Source organism: Staurois parvus, unplaced genomic scaffold (genome assembly GCF_062004578.1).
Source record: "Staurois parvus isolate SC_StPar_1 unplaced genomic scaffold, SC_StPar_1.0 ptg000723l, whole genome shotgun sequence".
Classification (NCBI taxonomy): Eukaryota; Metazoa; Chordata; class Amphibia; order Anura; family Ranidae; genus Staurois; species Staurois parvus.
This window is the reverse complement of record NW_028318519.1, coordinates 1,884,964-1,899,061: the sequence shown is the minus strand read 5'-3', so window position 1 is coordinate 1,899,061 and position 14,098 is coordinate 1,884,964. Positions and strand designations below refer to the sequence as shown.

The following is a 14,098-nucleotide window of genomic DNA, read 5'->3' as shown; positions in this document are numbered from 1 at the left end:
TCCTGAATATCAGTTTGTATGGAGCAGCTAGAGACAGTTAACTCTTAGTAGCAAGTACAGGACTGTCTATGCTTTCCAGAAAATACTGCAGCCATGCTAAAGCATCATAGAGGAGATCCAAGAATGTGCCACCGTTTATTGGTGTTTTTGTATACGTTCAGTATCCTATATTTGTAGACCTGTCACTGCTGACTACATATACCAAATGTATCAGATGAATCATGGTGCCTTCAACAGTGTTCACATAAAGCACGCCTCAGCCCACCAGAGACAAGGACTGTTACAGAAAATCTGCCTTAGGTAACGTATAACTGCTCCTCTTTGGTGTCACTACTCCTGTCTGGTGTCAATACTCTTGTTTGGTGTCACTACTTCTCTGGTGTCACTAGTCCTGTCTGGTGTCACTACTTCTCATTGGTGTCACTAGTTTTTGTTGTCACTACTTTTTGGTGTCACTTTATCTTTTTGGTGACACTACTGCTCTTTGGCGTTTCTACTTCTTGTTGGCATCACTACTCCTCTTTGGCATCACTACTCCTGTCTGGTGTCACTACTTCTCATTAATGTCACTACTGTTTGGTGTTACTACATCTCTTTGGTGTCACTACGTCTCTTTGGGGTTACTACTTCTCGTTGGCATCACTACTCCTCTTTTGCATCACTACTCTTGTCTGGTGTCACTACTTCTCAGTGGTGTCACTACTGTTTGGTGTCACTACTATTTGGTGGTACTACGTCTCTATAGTGTCACTACTCTTTGGTGTTACTACATCTCTTTGGTGTCACTACGTCTCTTTGGTGTCACTACGTCTCTTTGGGGTTACTACTTCTCGTTGGCATCACTACTCCTCTTTTGCATCACTACTCTTGTCTGGTGTCACTACTTCTCAGTGGTGTCACTACTGTTTGGTGTCACTACTATTTGGTGGTACTACATCTCTATAGTGTCTCTACTCTTTGGTGTCACTACTCCTCTTTGGCGTTTGGTGTCACTACTCCTGTTTGTCGTCACTACTTCTCTTTGGCGTCACTACTCCTGTCTGGTGTCACTACTTCTCATTGGGGTCACTAATCTTTGGTGTCACTACATTTTGGTGTCACTACATCTCTTTGGTGTCACTACTTCTCTTTGGCATCACTACTCCTCTTTTGCATCACTACTCTTGTCTGGTGTCACTACTTCTCATTGGTGTCACTACTGTTTGGTGTAACTACTATTTGGTGGTACTACATCTCTATAGTGTCACTACTCTTTGGTGTCACTACTCCTCTTTGGCGTTTGGTGTCACTACTCCTGTTTGTCATCACTACTTCTCTTTGGCGTCACCACTCCTGTCTGGTGTCACTACTTCTCATTGGTGTCACTACTCTTTGGTGTCACTGCTGTTTGGTGTCACTACTCCTCTTTCGTGTCACTATATCTCTTTGGTGTCACTACTTCTTGTTGGCATCACTACTTCTCGTTGGCATCACTACTTCTGTTTGGCATCACTACTGCTATCTGGTGTCACTACTTCTTGTTGGTGTCACTACACCTCCTTGGTGTCACTCAGGGGAGGACTGACAAATCATGGGACCCCGGCAATAGGGGATCATGGGGCCCCTGTGTCCTGATCCACACTCAAAGCACACCCAAAAAAGCCTATAAAGGGTACCAGGGGCATTTCATGGGGCCCCCTACTGACCCGGGGCCCTCGGGCAGTGCCCTAGTGCTCAAATGGTCAGCCCGCCCCTGGTGTCACTACACTTCCTTGGTGTCACTACTCCTCTTTGGCGTCACTACTCCTATCTGGTGTCACTACTCCTATCTGGTGTCACTACTCCTGTATGGTGTCACTACTCCTATCTGGTGTCACTACTCCTGTATGGTGTCACTACTCCTCTTCGGTGTTTCCTTACTTTGCAGCAAAGTTGACAAACCTCAGTCCATGCAGATATAAAGGACACAAACCAATGCAGCTTTGTATCCATGAACACATCATTCAATGTGGTTTTTGAAATGTAAGAACCTGAATGTGATTTGGTATCAGCCTCTTGCTATTCTTGCACAGCAGAGCTCAGACTGGAAGGGGGGGGGAGGGGAGAAGCACAAGCAGCCAATCATTTGTGTTGCAGTGCTCCTGTGCTAATAAGGGGTATCCTGGAGGCAGGGGCCGACTGACAACTCATGGGGCCCCCGGGCAATAGGGGATCATGGGGCCCCTGTGTCCTTGGCCAAACTCAAAAAAACCTATGAAAAAGGTACCAGGGGCATCTCATGGGGCCCCCTAGTGACCCCGGGCCCTCCAAATGGTCAGTCCGCCCCTGCCTGGAGGAGAGAGCAGAGTGACAAAAAGATGACCTCATCAGTCTGCTGCTGCTCCATTCACTGTCCAATCACAGGCTGGGGGAGGGACATGACCTGCAAGTGTTAGGGCTCTTTCACAATGAATGCAATACTTAACACCCTCTGAAAAGTGATCCACGATCGTGGATCGCTTTTCAGAAGGCGGTAAAGCAGCAGCTGGCAGGAGACTCTTCTACAGAATCCTGATCCCTGCTTCTTTTTGTATTTTTTTTAAATTGCCGAACACAGTAGGACTGCGCCACAACTGGGAGTCAAGCGTTTGGCTTGGGGTTGCGTTGCGGCCCCCACTGATCTCAATGGGTGAGCTGGGCAAGCAGATCTGCCTGTCAAAACCTACAGCCAGAGTTAAAAAGCAGAGCTCTGCCCTGTTGTTTCGTAAGGGCTTGCTAACACTCGCTTTGGTCCGTGAAGAGCAATGCACATACAGATCGCTCTTCAAAGGGCATTTTGCAGGCATTGAGGTGTTATATCACCTGCTTTAACCCCTTGAACCCTGCACTAGTACACCACAACCGCAGGCAGAGCAGCCCCATTCCCTTGATTGGGTTGCGTTTGGTGGGCACTGCGTCTGTGAAATCAACTGGGGCAGGGGCGGACTGACCATTTGGAAGCTTGGGCACTGCCCGAGGGCCCAGGGTCAGTAGGGGGCCCCATGAGATGCCCCTGGTACCTTTTTCATAGGCTTTTTTGAGTTTGGGCAAGCACACAGGGGCCCCATGATCCCCTATTGCCCGGGGGCCCCATGAGTTGTCAGTTCGCCCCTGCACTGGGGGTATAAATACCAAAATATCTGCATGTGCGGATTGGAGGAGGGGGTGTCCCTAGACACCCTAGGTCAGGGGAAGGCAACCCGAGAGCCGCAGGACTACAAGTTCCATCATGCCTCTGCAAGTCATAGCTGTAACTGTCAGTTTTGTAATCATTGCAATGCCTCATGGGAAATGTAGTTCCACAACAGCTAGGGAGCCACAGGTTGCCTACCCCTGCCCTAGGTGATGCGCACATGTCATGCTGAGCCTCCATGATTGAAAGAACTAAAATCCAATGAGTAGAAGAGAAGGGCGTGGGACAGTCAGGCTGGGGAGGAAAGGTTTAGATGACACTGGCTGTCTTTCAGCAAGCCTCAAGGGAAGGCTTGACCAGGGGCGGACTGACCATTTGGGAACTTGGGCACTGCCCGAGGGTTCGGGGTCAGTAGGGGGCCCCATGAGATGCCCCTTGGTACCTTTCATAGGCTTTTTTGGGTGTGGTTTCAGTGTGAGTGAGGACACAGGGGCCCCATGATCCCCTATTGCCCGGGGGCCCCATGAGTTGTCAGTCCACCCCTGGGCTTGACATCATATTTAAATGGTAATCCTTCTTGAATCACCCAAGGGGCATTCAGGCTGAACCCCCCCCAACCTATACAAACACAATGCATCAAATACTGGAAGACACAGGGGTAGGAATTTGCAAAGTCCTTCACCCAGCAAAAGTGTATGTACATTCGTTCTGCGCAAGTGGGGCAAAAAAAAACAAACGTAAGCGGGCTATGTCTTGTGTTAGTCGAATGTTAATCACTGATTGAAAAGAGAAAATACAGCATTTGGCCACTAGATGGAGTAAAGTATCATAAGCATTTCCTATATTCCTTAGCTCCATCTAGTGGCCACAGATGGTATTTTCTGTTTTAAACCAAAGAATTACAACAGCGCATAATATATTCTGTTCACATTTGTTCTTTTGCCAGATTTGTGCCGAACAACACTTTTCTGGGGGAATAGCTATGGCAATTCATTATAAATCAACCCCTAATTTATTATTTTATATGTACAATGTCTTTCTCTGTATATATATATTTATATTATTATTATTATACAGGATATATATAGCGCCAACAGTTTGCTCAGCACTTTACAATATAAAGGGAGACAATACAGCAACAATACAGTTCAATACAAGAGGGTTAGGAGGGCCTGATCCTCGGAGCTTACAATCTAGGAATATATATATATATATATATATATATATATTTGTTTTGATTTAAAAAATTTAAAAAAAATATAGAATTTATAATTTTTTTTGGCCTACCTGTTTTAGCCACACATTCGTTGTCATCATTTGGTTTTTTTCATCCTGCAAAAAAATAAGCAACATTACAACATAGAAATATAGAAAAAAAAACAAATTAATCATCTGAAAATAAATTAAAAAAAATAGAGAAAACACTAGTCATCGCAAAATAAATAAAAAATATATAAAAATGGTAATATACTGATCATTTGAAAATAATAAAAAAACCCATAAAAAAGTAGAAATATAGAAAAAAAAAAATGAAAAATACATTAGTCATCTGAAAATAAATACAAATAATAAAAACTGAAAAAATAAATAAAAAAATACACTAGTCATCTGAAAATTTATTTTTTAAAAAATGAAAAAAAACACATCTGAAAATAAATAAAAACAAAAAATAAATTTGACAAAATACATTAGCCATCTGAAAATAATAAAAGAAACATAAAAAAATAGATATATCAAAAATACATTAGTCATCTGAAAATAAATAAAAAACATTTAAACAATGAAAAAATAAAAAAATACATAGGTCATCTGAAAATAAATAAAAAACATAAAAAATACATTAGTCATTTGAAAATAAAGAAAATTAAAAAATAGAAAAATACAGTAGTGATCTGAAAATTAAAAAAAAAAAACATAAAAAAATCACTAGTCATTTGAAAATAAGCAACATTAAAAAATAGAAGAAATAAATTAGTCATCTGAAAATAAATATAAATCTAAGAGCGAAGAAGTCTATCTGAATTGAAATCGGCGATAATCAGGTTGGACTCAGCAGGAGCACAGCGCGTCCTCGCACATCTCACGCCTCTCCTTGTACCACCGCTGCCTTATCGTCCTCGTCAGCCGGCCCGCTCTCCTTCCGCCAGACCCCAGCCTTATTTATGTTTAAGGCACCCTGGTAATTGTACTTGGAGCCGGGCTTTGTGAGATCCAAATTTTTTTTCTTTTCTTTTTTTTTTTTTTTGCCGATTCCAGCAGGTTGAAAGCTTTTTTTTTTCATTTACAGTGAGGAGGAAGAGTGTGATGGAAATAAAAATAGGGAGCCCATTTAATGACTTGAGCCAGGCAGACGGCAAAAAAAAAAAAGAATGACTTATCTACAAATTGAGGATCCCCAACCAAATATCTCATTACCCCGCTGGGTGCGCCCGGCGACATCAATAAATAACAAAATCCTTTAGCCAGCCGGGGGGGGGGGGGGACCATATTAATATTTATAGCTGTAAAATGAAAAGATGGAAAAGGCGGCTTGAATATTTATTATATCTGTTGATTTGTACTCAGGGTCCAGCCAAGCGTGTGCTGAGCTGAGGAGGCAATATTAGTACCCGGTCATTATTTATTACTTTTCTTAATGTGTGTGGATCCTTGGGAGGAAGTTACTTTCCTAGCAGTAGGCAGATCAGAGAGTGACAGTTGCAAAGAGGATGGTAACCTAGCAACAGCGGAACTCTGGATTCCTTTGTTACAATGTAACAAGTGTCCATTAACATTGCTGGAATTGGCAGGATAAGCAGACAGTCGGTGGACAATGGATTCATCGTTCGGTGGAGGAGAAAAAAATAATAATAATTTGATTGTCCAGTACTGTGATTTTGTAGAATTAGTGTTCTGATTTTTTTTTTCCGAATAACAAAATGAAATACATGAACCTGACTATTATCCATTATTATTATTATTATTATTATAGTATTATTATTATATTATATTCTTCTAATTATTATTTTATTATTATTATTATTGTTATTATTGTTATTATTATTATTATTATTATTATAGTATTATATTATATTATATTCTTCTTCTAATTATTATTTTATTAATATTATTATTGTTATTATTATTATTATTTATTTATTTATTTATTTATTTATCGAGTTTATATAGCGCCAAAGGGTTTGCTCAGCGCTGTACAATAGAGGGGGGACAATACATGAAACAGTACAGTAACATCAAACAGCACACAAGGGGTAAGAGGGCCCTACTCTTTCGAGCTTACAATCTAGGAGGGAGGGGGTAGAGGTACAGGAGGAAATGGCTGTGGGGGATGGAGTGGTAGGAGGAGGGAAGGGCAGCGGCTGTTAGGTGAGGGTGGGGTAGGCTTCCCTGAAGAGGTGGGTTTTCAGGGAGCGCCTGAAGGTGAGGAGGGAAGGTGACAGTCTGATGGATTGGGGTAGTGAGTTCCAGAGGATGGGGGAGGACCTGGAGAAGTCTTGCAGTCGTGCGTGGGAGGAGGAGACCAGGGAGCAAGATAGAAGGAGGTCCTGTGAAGAGCGAAGGGTACGGGTAGGGTGGTACTTGGGGATCAGGTTGGTGAGGTAGTTAGGGGCAGTGTTGTGAATGGCTTTATAGGTCAGAGTGAGCAGTTTGAATTTGATGCATTGGGCAATGGGGAGCCAGTGGAGGGAGAGACAGAGGGGGGTGGCAGAGGTGGAGCGGCTGGTGAGGTGGATGAGTCTGGCAGCTGAGTTCAGGATGGTCTGAAGCGGGGAGAGCCTGCACTGGGGTAGGCCGATGAGGAGGGAGTTGCAGTAGTCAAGGCGTGAGATAATCAGGGAGTGAACGAGTAGTTTAGTGGTGTCTGGGGTAAGGAAGGAGCGTATTTTGGCGATGTTGCGAAGGTGGAGCCTGCATGTGTTTGTGAGAGATTTGACATGAGGTTGGAAGGAAAGGTTTGAGTCCAGAATGACGCCAAGGACTTTGGCTTGCTGGGCGGGATTGATGGTGGTGTTGTTGGTAGTGATGGAAAGGATGGGGGGGGGGGCACGGGAAGGGGGAAAGACGAGAAGCTCGGTTTTGGAGAGGTTGAGTTTGAGGAAATGGAGCGACATCCAGTCAGAGATGTCGTTTAGGAGGTGAGTGATGCGGGCGGAGAATGTGGGGGTGAGGTGAGGGGTGGATAGGTAGATTTGAGTATCATCAGCATAGAGGTGGTAGTTGAAGCCGTGGGAGTGTATGAGTTTGCCAAGGGAGGAGGTGTAGATGGAGAAGAGAAGGGGTCCAAGGACAGAGCCCTGGGGGACCCCAACAGAGAGGGGGAGGGAAGAGGAGGTGGCGCCGTTGTAGGAAACGCTGAAGGAGCGTTGGGATAGATAGGACGAGAACCAAGAGAGAGCGGTGTCTCTGATGCCAAGGGAGAGTAGTTTATTAAGGAGGAGGGGGTGGTCGACTGTGTCAAAAGCCGCAGAGAGGTCTAGGAGGAGGAGGACAGAGTAGTCGCCTTTGGCTTTGGCGGTTAGTAGATCGTTGGTGATTTTGAGGAGGGCAGTTTCGGTGGAGTGTAGGGGACGGAAGCCGGACTGTAGTGGGTCAAGGAGGTTGTTGTCAGTTAGGTGGGCGCTTAGGCGATCGTAGACCAAGCGCTCAAGGAGCTTGGACATGAGTGGCAGCAGGGAAATTGGTCTGAGGTTGTTGAGGTCAGTGGGGTCCAGGGAGGGCTTTTTGAGTATGGGGGTGATGTGCGCATGTTTTAGGGGGGAGGGGAAGACGCCAGTAGCGAGGGAGAGATTGAAGATGTGGGTAAGGGAGCGGATGAGGGAAGAGGGGGGTGACCGGAGGAGTTGAGAGGGGATAGGGTCCAGGGGGCAGGTAGTGAGGCGGGCTTCTGAGAAGACTCTGGTGACTTCCTCAGTGGTAGTAGGGCTGAAGGAGTGCAGTGATGGGGGGGTTACGGTAGGCAGGGCCTTGGGTGTGGTGGGGGGCAGTGCCGTTGCAAGGTCAGAGGAGGGGAGAGATGAGAGGGTGATGGAAGGGGGGAGGCTAGATGGGGAGGTAGACTGCAAGTTGACTATGTCCTTGCGGATTGCGTCAATCTTGCTATGGAGATGAGTGGCAATCTCGTGGGCGGTAAGTGAGGTACTGAGTGGAGGAGGGGGGGGGAGAGAGCAGGGAGTTGAAGGTGGAGAAGAGTCGGCGAGGGCAGTTTGAGAGGGTGTTGATCAGGTCAACGAAGTAGGCCTGCTTGGCGGCGTGGAGGGAGGAGGTGTAGGTGAGGAAGGCAGATTTGTAGAGGGAGAATGCATGAGGGGACCTGGTTTTGCGCCATAGTCTCTCCAGCGCACGACTGCGACGTTTGAGGCATTTAGTGTGGTCATTCTGCCATGGTTGGAGCGGTCTGGGTTTGATGTTGCGTGTGGTTAGGGGTGCCAGAGAGTCTAGGGTGGCTGATAGTGAGTCGTTGTACGCGGTGGTGGCTAGGTCAGGACATGACAGTGGAAGGATGCTGTCGTGCAAGCGGTCGGCAGCCGAGTGGAGGGGGGCCGGGTGCAGGTTGCGGAGGTTGCGGCTGGTGATGGTTTGGCGCACTGGGGGGGGGGAGTTAGGGGAAGGGGAGATGGAGAACGTGAGGAGGTGGTGGTCGGAGAGAGGGAAGGGGGTGTTAGTGAAGTGGTTAAGGGTACAGAGGTGGGAGAAGACGAGGTCCAGGGTGTTCCCATTGATGTGGGTGGAGGATTGAGTGTGTTGTGTGAGCGCGAAGGAGGTGGTTAGGTGGAGGAGTTGAGAGGTAGCTGGGGTGTGGTCGTTGATGGGGATGTTGAAGTCCCCGAGGATGATGGTCGGTAGCTCAGAGGAGAGGAAGAAGGGAAGCCAGGCGGCGAAGTCATCCAGGAAGCGGGCTATGGATCCGGGGGGCCTGTAGATCACTGCGATCCTTAAGGGGGTGGGTGAGAAGAGCCGGATGCAGTGAGCCTCGAAGGAGGAGAAGGTTAGGGAGGGGGGGTTAGGGAGGACCTGGAAGGTGCTCAGCGGTGATAGGAGCAGGCCGACACCACCACCTTTGTGACCACCCAGTCTTGGTGAATGGGACCAGATGAGACCTCCATGAGAGAGTGCCGCAGGGGAGGTAGAGTCGGTGGCCTGTACCCAGGTTTCGGTGATGGCTAGGAGGTTGAGGGAGCGGGAGATAAAGAGGTCATGGATGGCAGTTAGTTTGTTGCAAACCGAGCGGGCGTTCAGAAGTGCAACCGAGAGAGGGGGGATGGATGTGGGGAGGAGGTGCACAGGTATGAGGTTGAGGGGGTTGCGGCGGCTGGCGGGAGCAGGGGGGTCCCTGGAGGGGGGGAGAGGTGGTGAGGGGCCAGGGTTCGGGGAGATGTCCCCAGCGGATAGGAGAAGGAGAAGGGTGAGGAGGGTGGCATGGGAATGGGAGGTGCAGGAGCGTGTGGGTCTGGTAGTGGTGGCACGTGGGTCGACCGGGGAGTGGAGTACCAGGAGGAGGTGGTGAGTGCCGTAGTGGGGAGAGGGCAGAAGTGAAGGGGCAATGTAGAGCTGTTTTGGGGGGGTGGGCGGGTAGAGGGAGGTGATTTTTGGGATGGAGGAGAGGAAAACGAGGAGGAGAAGTGCAGGTGGCATGCTGGGGTGAGTGCAGTGCTGTTCGGGACAGGGGAGGTGAAGGGATACGGGTCAGGGCGAGGTGATGTGGAGAGTCTATATCACCGTGGAGGAGTCCACTAGAGTCCTTCTGTAGGGGGAGAGTGGGAGTAGAGTCCAGCAGCTGGCTGGCTGCAATCTGCGGGTGCAGTATGCTGGCGTCCGAGGGGGCATCAGTGGGTCTGGTGGATCGGCGAGTGGAGGGGACGTAGGGTGCGATGTTGGGGGGCGTTGGCAGGCAAGGTGTCTGGTGATGCTGGCGGCTCGGTGACTGGAGATTCGCTGGGTGGTCCGGGTCTGGGAGATTCGCTGGGCGACGTCTCGATTCGCTGGGTGGTCCGGGTGTTGGGTGACCAGAGGTGGTAGCTGGGTGCCCGGTAGCTGGGTGCTGGGTGTCCAGGGGTGGTAGCTGGGTACCCGGTAGCTGGGTGCTGGGTGTCCAGGGGTGTTAGCTGGGAGCTTAGACTTCGAGTTGCCAAGCAAAGGCCAAGAGATGGGAAGGACGGGAGAATCCTATTATAGTTATAGTATTATTATTATTATTATATTATATTCTTCTAATTATTATTTTATTATTTGTATTATTGTTATTATTATTATTATTATTATAATAATTATTATTATATTATTATTACTATAATATTATTATTAGTATTATTATTATTTTTATTATTATTATGACATTATCCATTATCTGGACTGAGGGGGTTTAACTACTGAAATTCGTGTCTTTATAATGACTTGTTACACACCTAAGGGTCTATTTTACAAAATAAATAAAAAAATAAAAAAGTCATAGACATTCTAGGTCTAATATGATTTTGCCTCTAATTTTTTAGCTCCATCCAGTGGCCATAAAGCAGTATTTTCCTGATTGAGGTATTTCAAAGAGACATTCTGCATTATGGCCACTAGAGGGAGCTGATGATCATAGGAAATAAAGGCACATTATGGGGATTACTCAGGACAGCTGTGCTAGGATATGTTTTTATAAGTAGCCTATAGAGAAAAAAATACAATGTGTGAATGTGACAGCGCTGGGCCAGTGTGCAGTCTGGTGTCCCTGGTGGTAATCTGGGATGTGTTGTCCTTCAAGGAGGTAAATGGACCATGAAGGTAAGCCTTGCTACAGTAGCCAAAGAAAGATGCTTCCACATTTATTACAGGTACTTATATAGCGCCGTCCAGCGACCGACAACTCATGGGGCCCCCGGGCAATAGGGGATCATGGGGCTCCTGTGTCCTTGCCCACACTAAAAAAAAACCCTATAAAAAAGGTGCCAGGGGCCTTTCATGGGGCCCCCTACTGACCCCGGGCCCTCGGGCAGTTCCCGAATGGTCAGTCCGCCCCTGGCGCCGTCAATTTACACAGCACTTTACATGCATATATATTGTACATTCACATCAGTCCCTAACACCCAAGGAATGTACAATTTAAGGTCCCTAACTCACATTCGTATCCATACTAGAGCCAATTTAGACAGGAACCAATTCATCTACCAGCACGTCTTTGGAGTGTGGGAGGAAACCAGACTAAATGGAGGAAACCCAGGGAGGCACAAGTAGAACATGCAAACTCCAGGCGGGTGATCCCGTGGTTGAGATTCAAACCAACAACCCTAGTACTGCCAGGCGGAGGTGCTAGCCATTTAGCCACGTTAGATTACAATCGGTGTAGAGCCACACTCGGTATGGAAGGTAAGAGATTTGTCACCAGCACACCAGGAAGCTCCATAAAAAAGGTCCAACACTTCACTGAACGATCACATCACAGAAGAAGATAGTGACATTTAGGAGCCACACAGGACCCCTTCAATAGGTACGCCTGATGAAGGGGTCCTGCATGGCCCCGAAATGTTGCTATCTTCTGCTGTGATGTGATTGTTCAATAAAGGACAAACCCTTTTTCATGGAGTTCAATGGTATGCCGGTGATATATCTCTTGCCTTGAGTCATTCCGGTTTCCAGCTCATAGTTGCTAGAGCACCCACTTACTCTTCAGCCACATTCAGGAATGTGCACATTGGGAATATTATTTTGGAATTACAATATGGAAGGTAGTCGCACTTGAGGTTGTTATTAAAAAGGTGTTAAGTAAAGCCAATGGGTTTCAGGGGACGTGCCTCCCCCTTCATCAGGTCTATGTCAGGACTGACCTGGAAAAGGACGTTAACTATGTTAGAAGATCTTTAGGTATAATGATAGATAACCTGCACCATCACAATCCTGGTTAGTAGTGAAGGTAGTCTGAAATGGTGGGTGTGATTGGGACTGACCTGGTCAACTATGATAAAAGCCCTTTAGGTCCTGTGAAATGATGGAGAACTCTCACCATCACAGCCCTGGTTAGTAGTATGAAATGGTGGGTGTGATTGGGACTGACCTGGTCAACTACGATAAAAGCCCTTTAGATCCTGTGAAATGATGGAGAACCCTCACCATCACAGCCCTGGTTAGTAATGAAGGTAGTCTGAAATGGTGGGTATAATTGGGACTGACCTGGTCAACTACGATAAAAGCCCTTTAGGTCCTGTGAAATGATGGAGAACCCTCACCATCACAGCCCTGGTTAGTCTTGATATCTCCAATATGAATTGGGGATACTCATGTTATCTACAACATGAATTGAGGATACTCACGTTATCTCCAATATTATTTGGGGAAACTCACGTTATCTCCAACATGAATTGGGGATACTCACGTTATCTCCAATATTAATTGGGGAAACTCACGTTATCTCCAACATGAATTGGGGATACTCACGTTATCTCCAATATTATTTGGGGAAACTCACGTTATCTCCAACACGAATTGGGGATACTCATGTTATCTCCAATATTAATTGGGGATACTCATGTTATCTACAACACGAATTGAGGATACTCATGTCATCTCCAATATTATTTGGGGAAACTCACGTTATCTCCAACACGAATTGGGGATACTCATGTTATCTCCAATATTAATTGGGGATACTCATGTTATCTACAACACGAATTGAGGATACTCATGTCATCTCCAATATTATTTGGGGAAACTCACGTTATCTCCAACACGAATTGGGGATACTCACGTTATCTCCAATATTAATTGAGCATACCCATGTTATCTCCAACATAAAATGAAGTTGAAAACAACAGGAACCCACGATCTCCTTGCAGATCTCCAACTGTGTGAGCCTGTGACTTTGTTGTTACAAATGTCTTCGATGACCCGTTCCCTCTATGCTCTTACAAGTCAATATTGACAAATGTGAACATTTGCCTTCAATTGTCCTGTGCTTATGCTGCAATTACTGATCCTCACTCTTATTCTTCACAGTGCTGTTATGCTGTCTATGGGATTGATCCAAGATTCTCATGTTTTTTACATGTGTATTTTGTTACTACTTATTTTCCACTTTCATCCTCGAGTATTTCTAGGTGCCATGACCTCGCTTACTACAGTTTATGGCAGTCTGCAATCAGGAGGATGTTGGATCTCATCTGTAGCTCCGCTTTCTTTACATCACAGGACCATAACAGGTGTTTAGACCTTTCATTCCATCTAGAACAAACACTCAGCCACTTCACAACTGACTCATCACCATCATAAATATGGCACTTCCAATCTGGTCAATTAATGCTAAAGGACTGCACAGCTCATACAAACATAGAGCCCTTTGAGATGATGCTCAGAAAAACCCTAGAGATATCATCATTGTCCAAGAAAAAGATGCTCAAGTTGACAAAACAATCTATTTTCAAGCATGAAAAAATGTTCTTATTGCTCTTAGAGAGTCTGAAATCAATAGTACACAATAGTAAATGTATATGCTCCTAATGCAAGGCAGACTCTGATTGATGGGGGGCCTCTGATGGGAAGAGTGGAGCTTCTGCTGTGATGAGAGAATTCTATGATGAAAGGATGCAGCTGATGTGATAGGGGGACTTGGATGTGATGGGGGCAACTAAGATGTGATGGTTGGGGGACTCATACATGATGGGGGGCAAGTATGAGGTGATGGTTGTGGGACTCTGACATGATGGGGAAAGTATGAGGTGATGGTTGGGGGACTCTTACGTGATGGGGGCAACTATGCTGTGATAGTTGGAGGACCCTGAGATGATGGGGGTAACAATAATGTGATGGTTTGGGTATTCTGATGTGATGGGGGCAAGTATGATGTGATGGTTAGGGGACTCTGATGTGATGGGGGCAGGGGCAGACTGACAACTCATGGGCCCCTGGGCAATAGGGGATCATGGGGCCCCTGTGTCCTTGCCCAAACTCAAAAAAGCCTATGAAAAAGGTACCAGGGGCATCTCATGGGGCCCT

At 46.3% G+C, this 14,098-nt stretch overlaps 1 protein-coding gene across 1 annotated transcript in view; it reads right to left on the bottom strand.

Moving 5' to 3' along the window:
• CHRNA2 (cholinergic receptor nicotinic alpha 2 subunit) overlaps positions 1-14,098 on the bottom strand; it is a 194,261-nt gene that overhangs the window by 62,798 nt on the left and 117,365 nt on the right. The window contains exon 4 of the mRNA XM_089653872.1: positions 4,418-4,462. Coding sequence (XP_089509998.1) covers positions 4,418-4,462 — 45 coding nt within the window. The remainder of the gene's footprint in view (positions 1-4,417; positions 4,463-14,098) is intronic.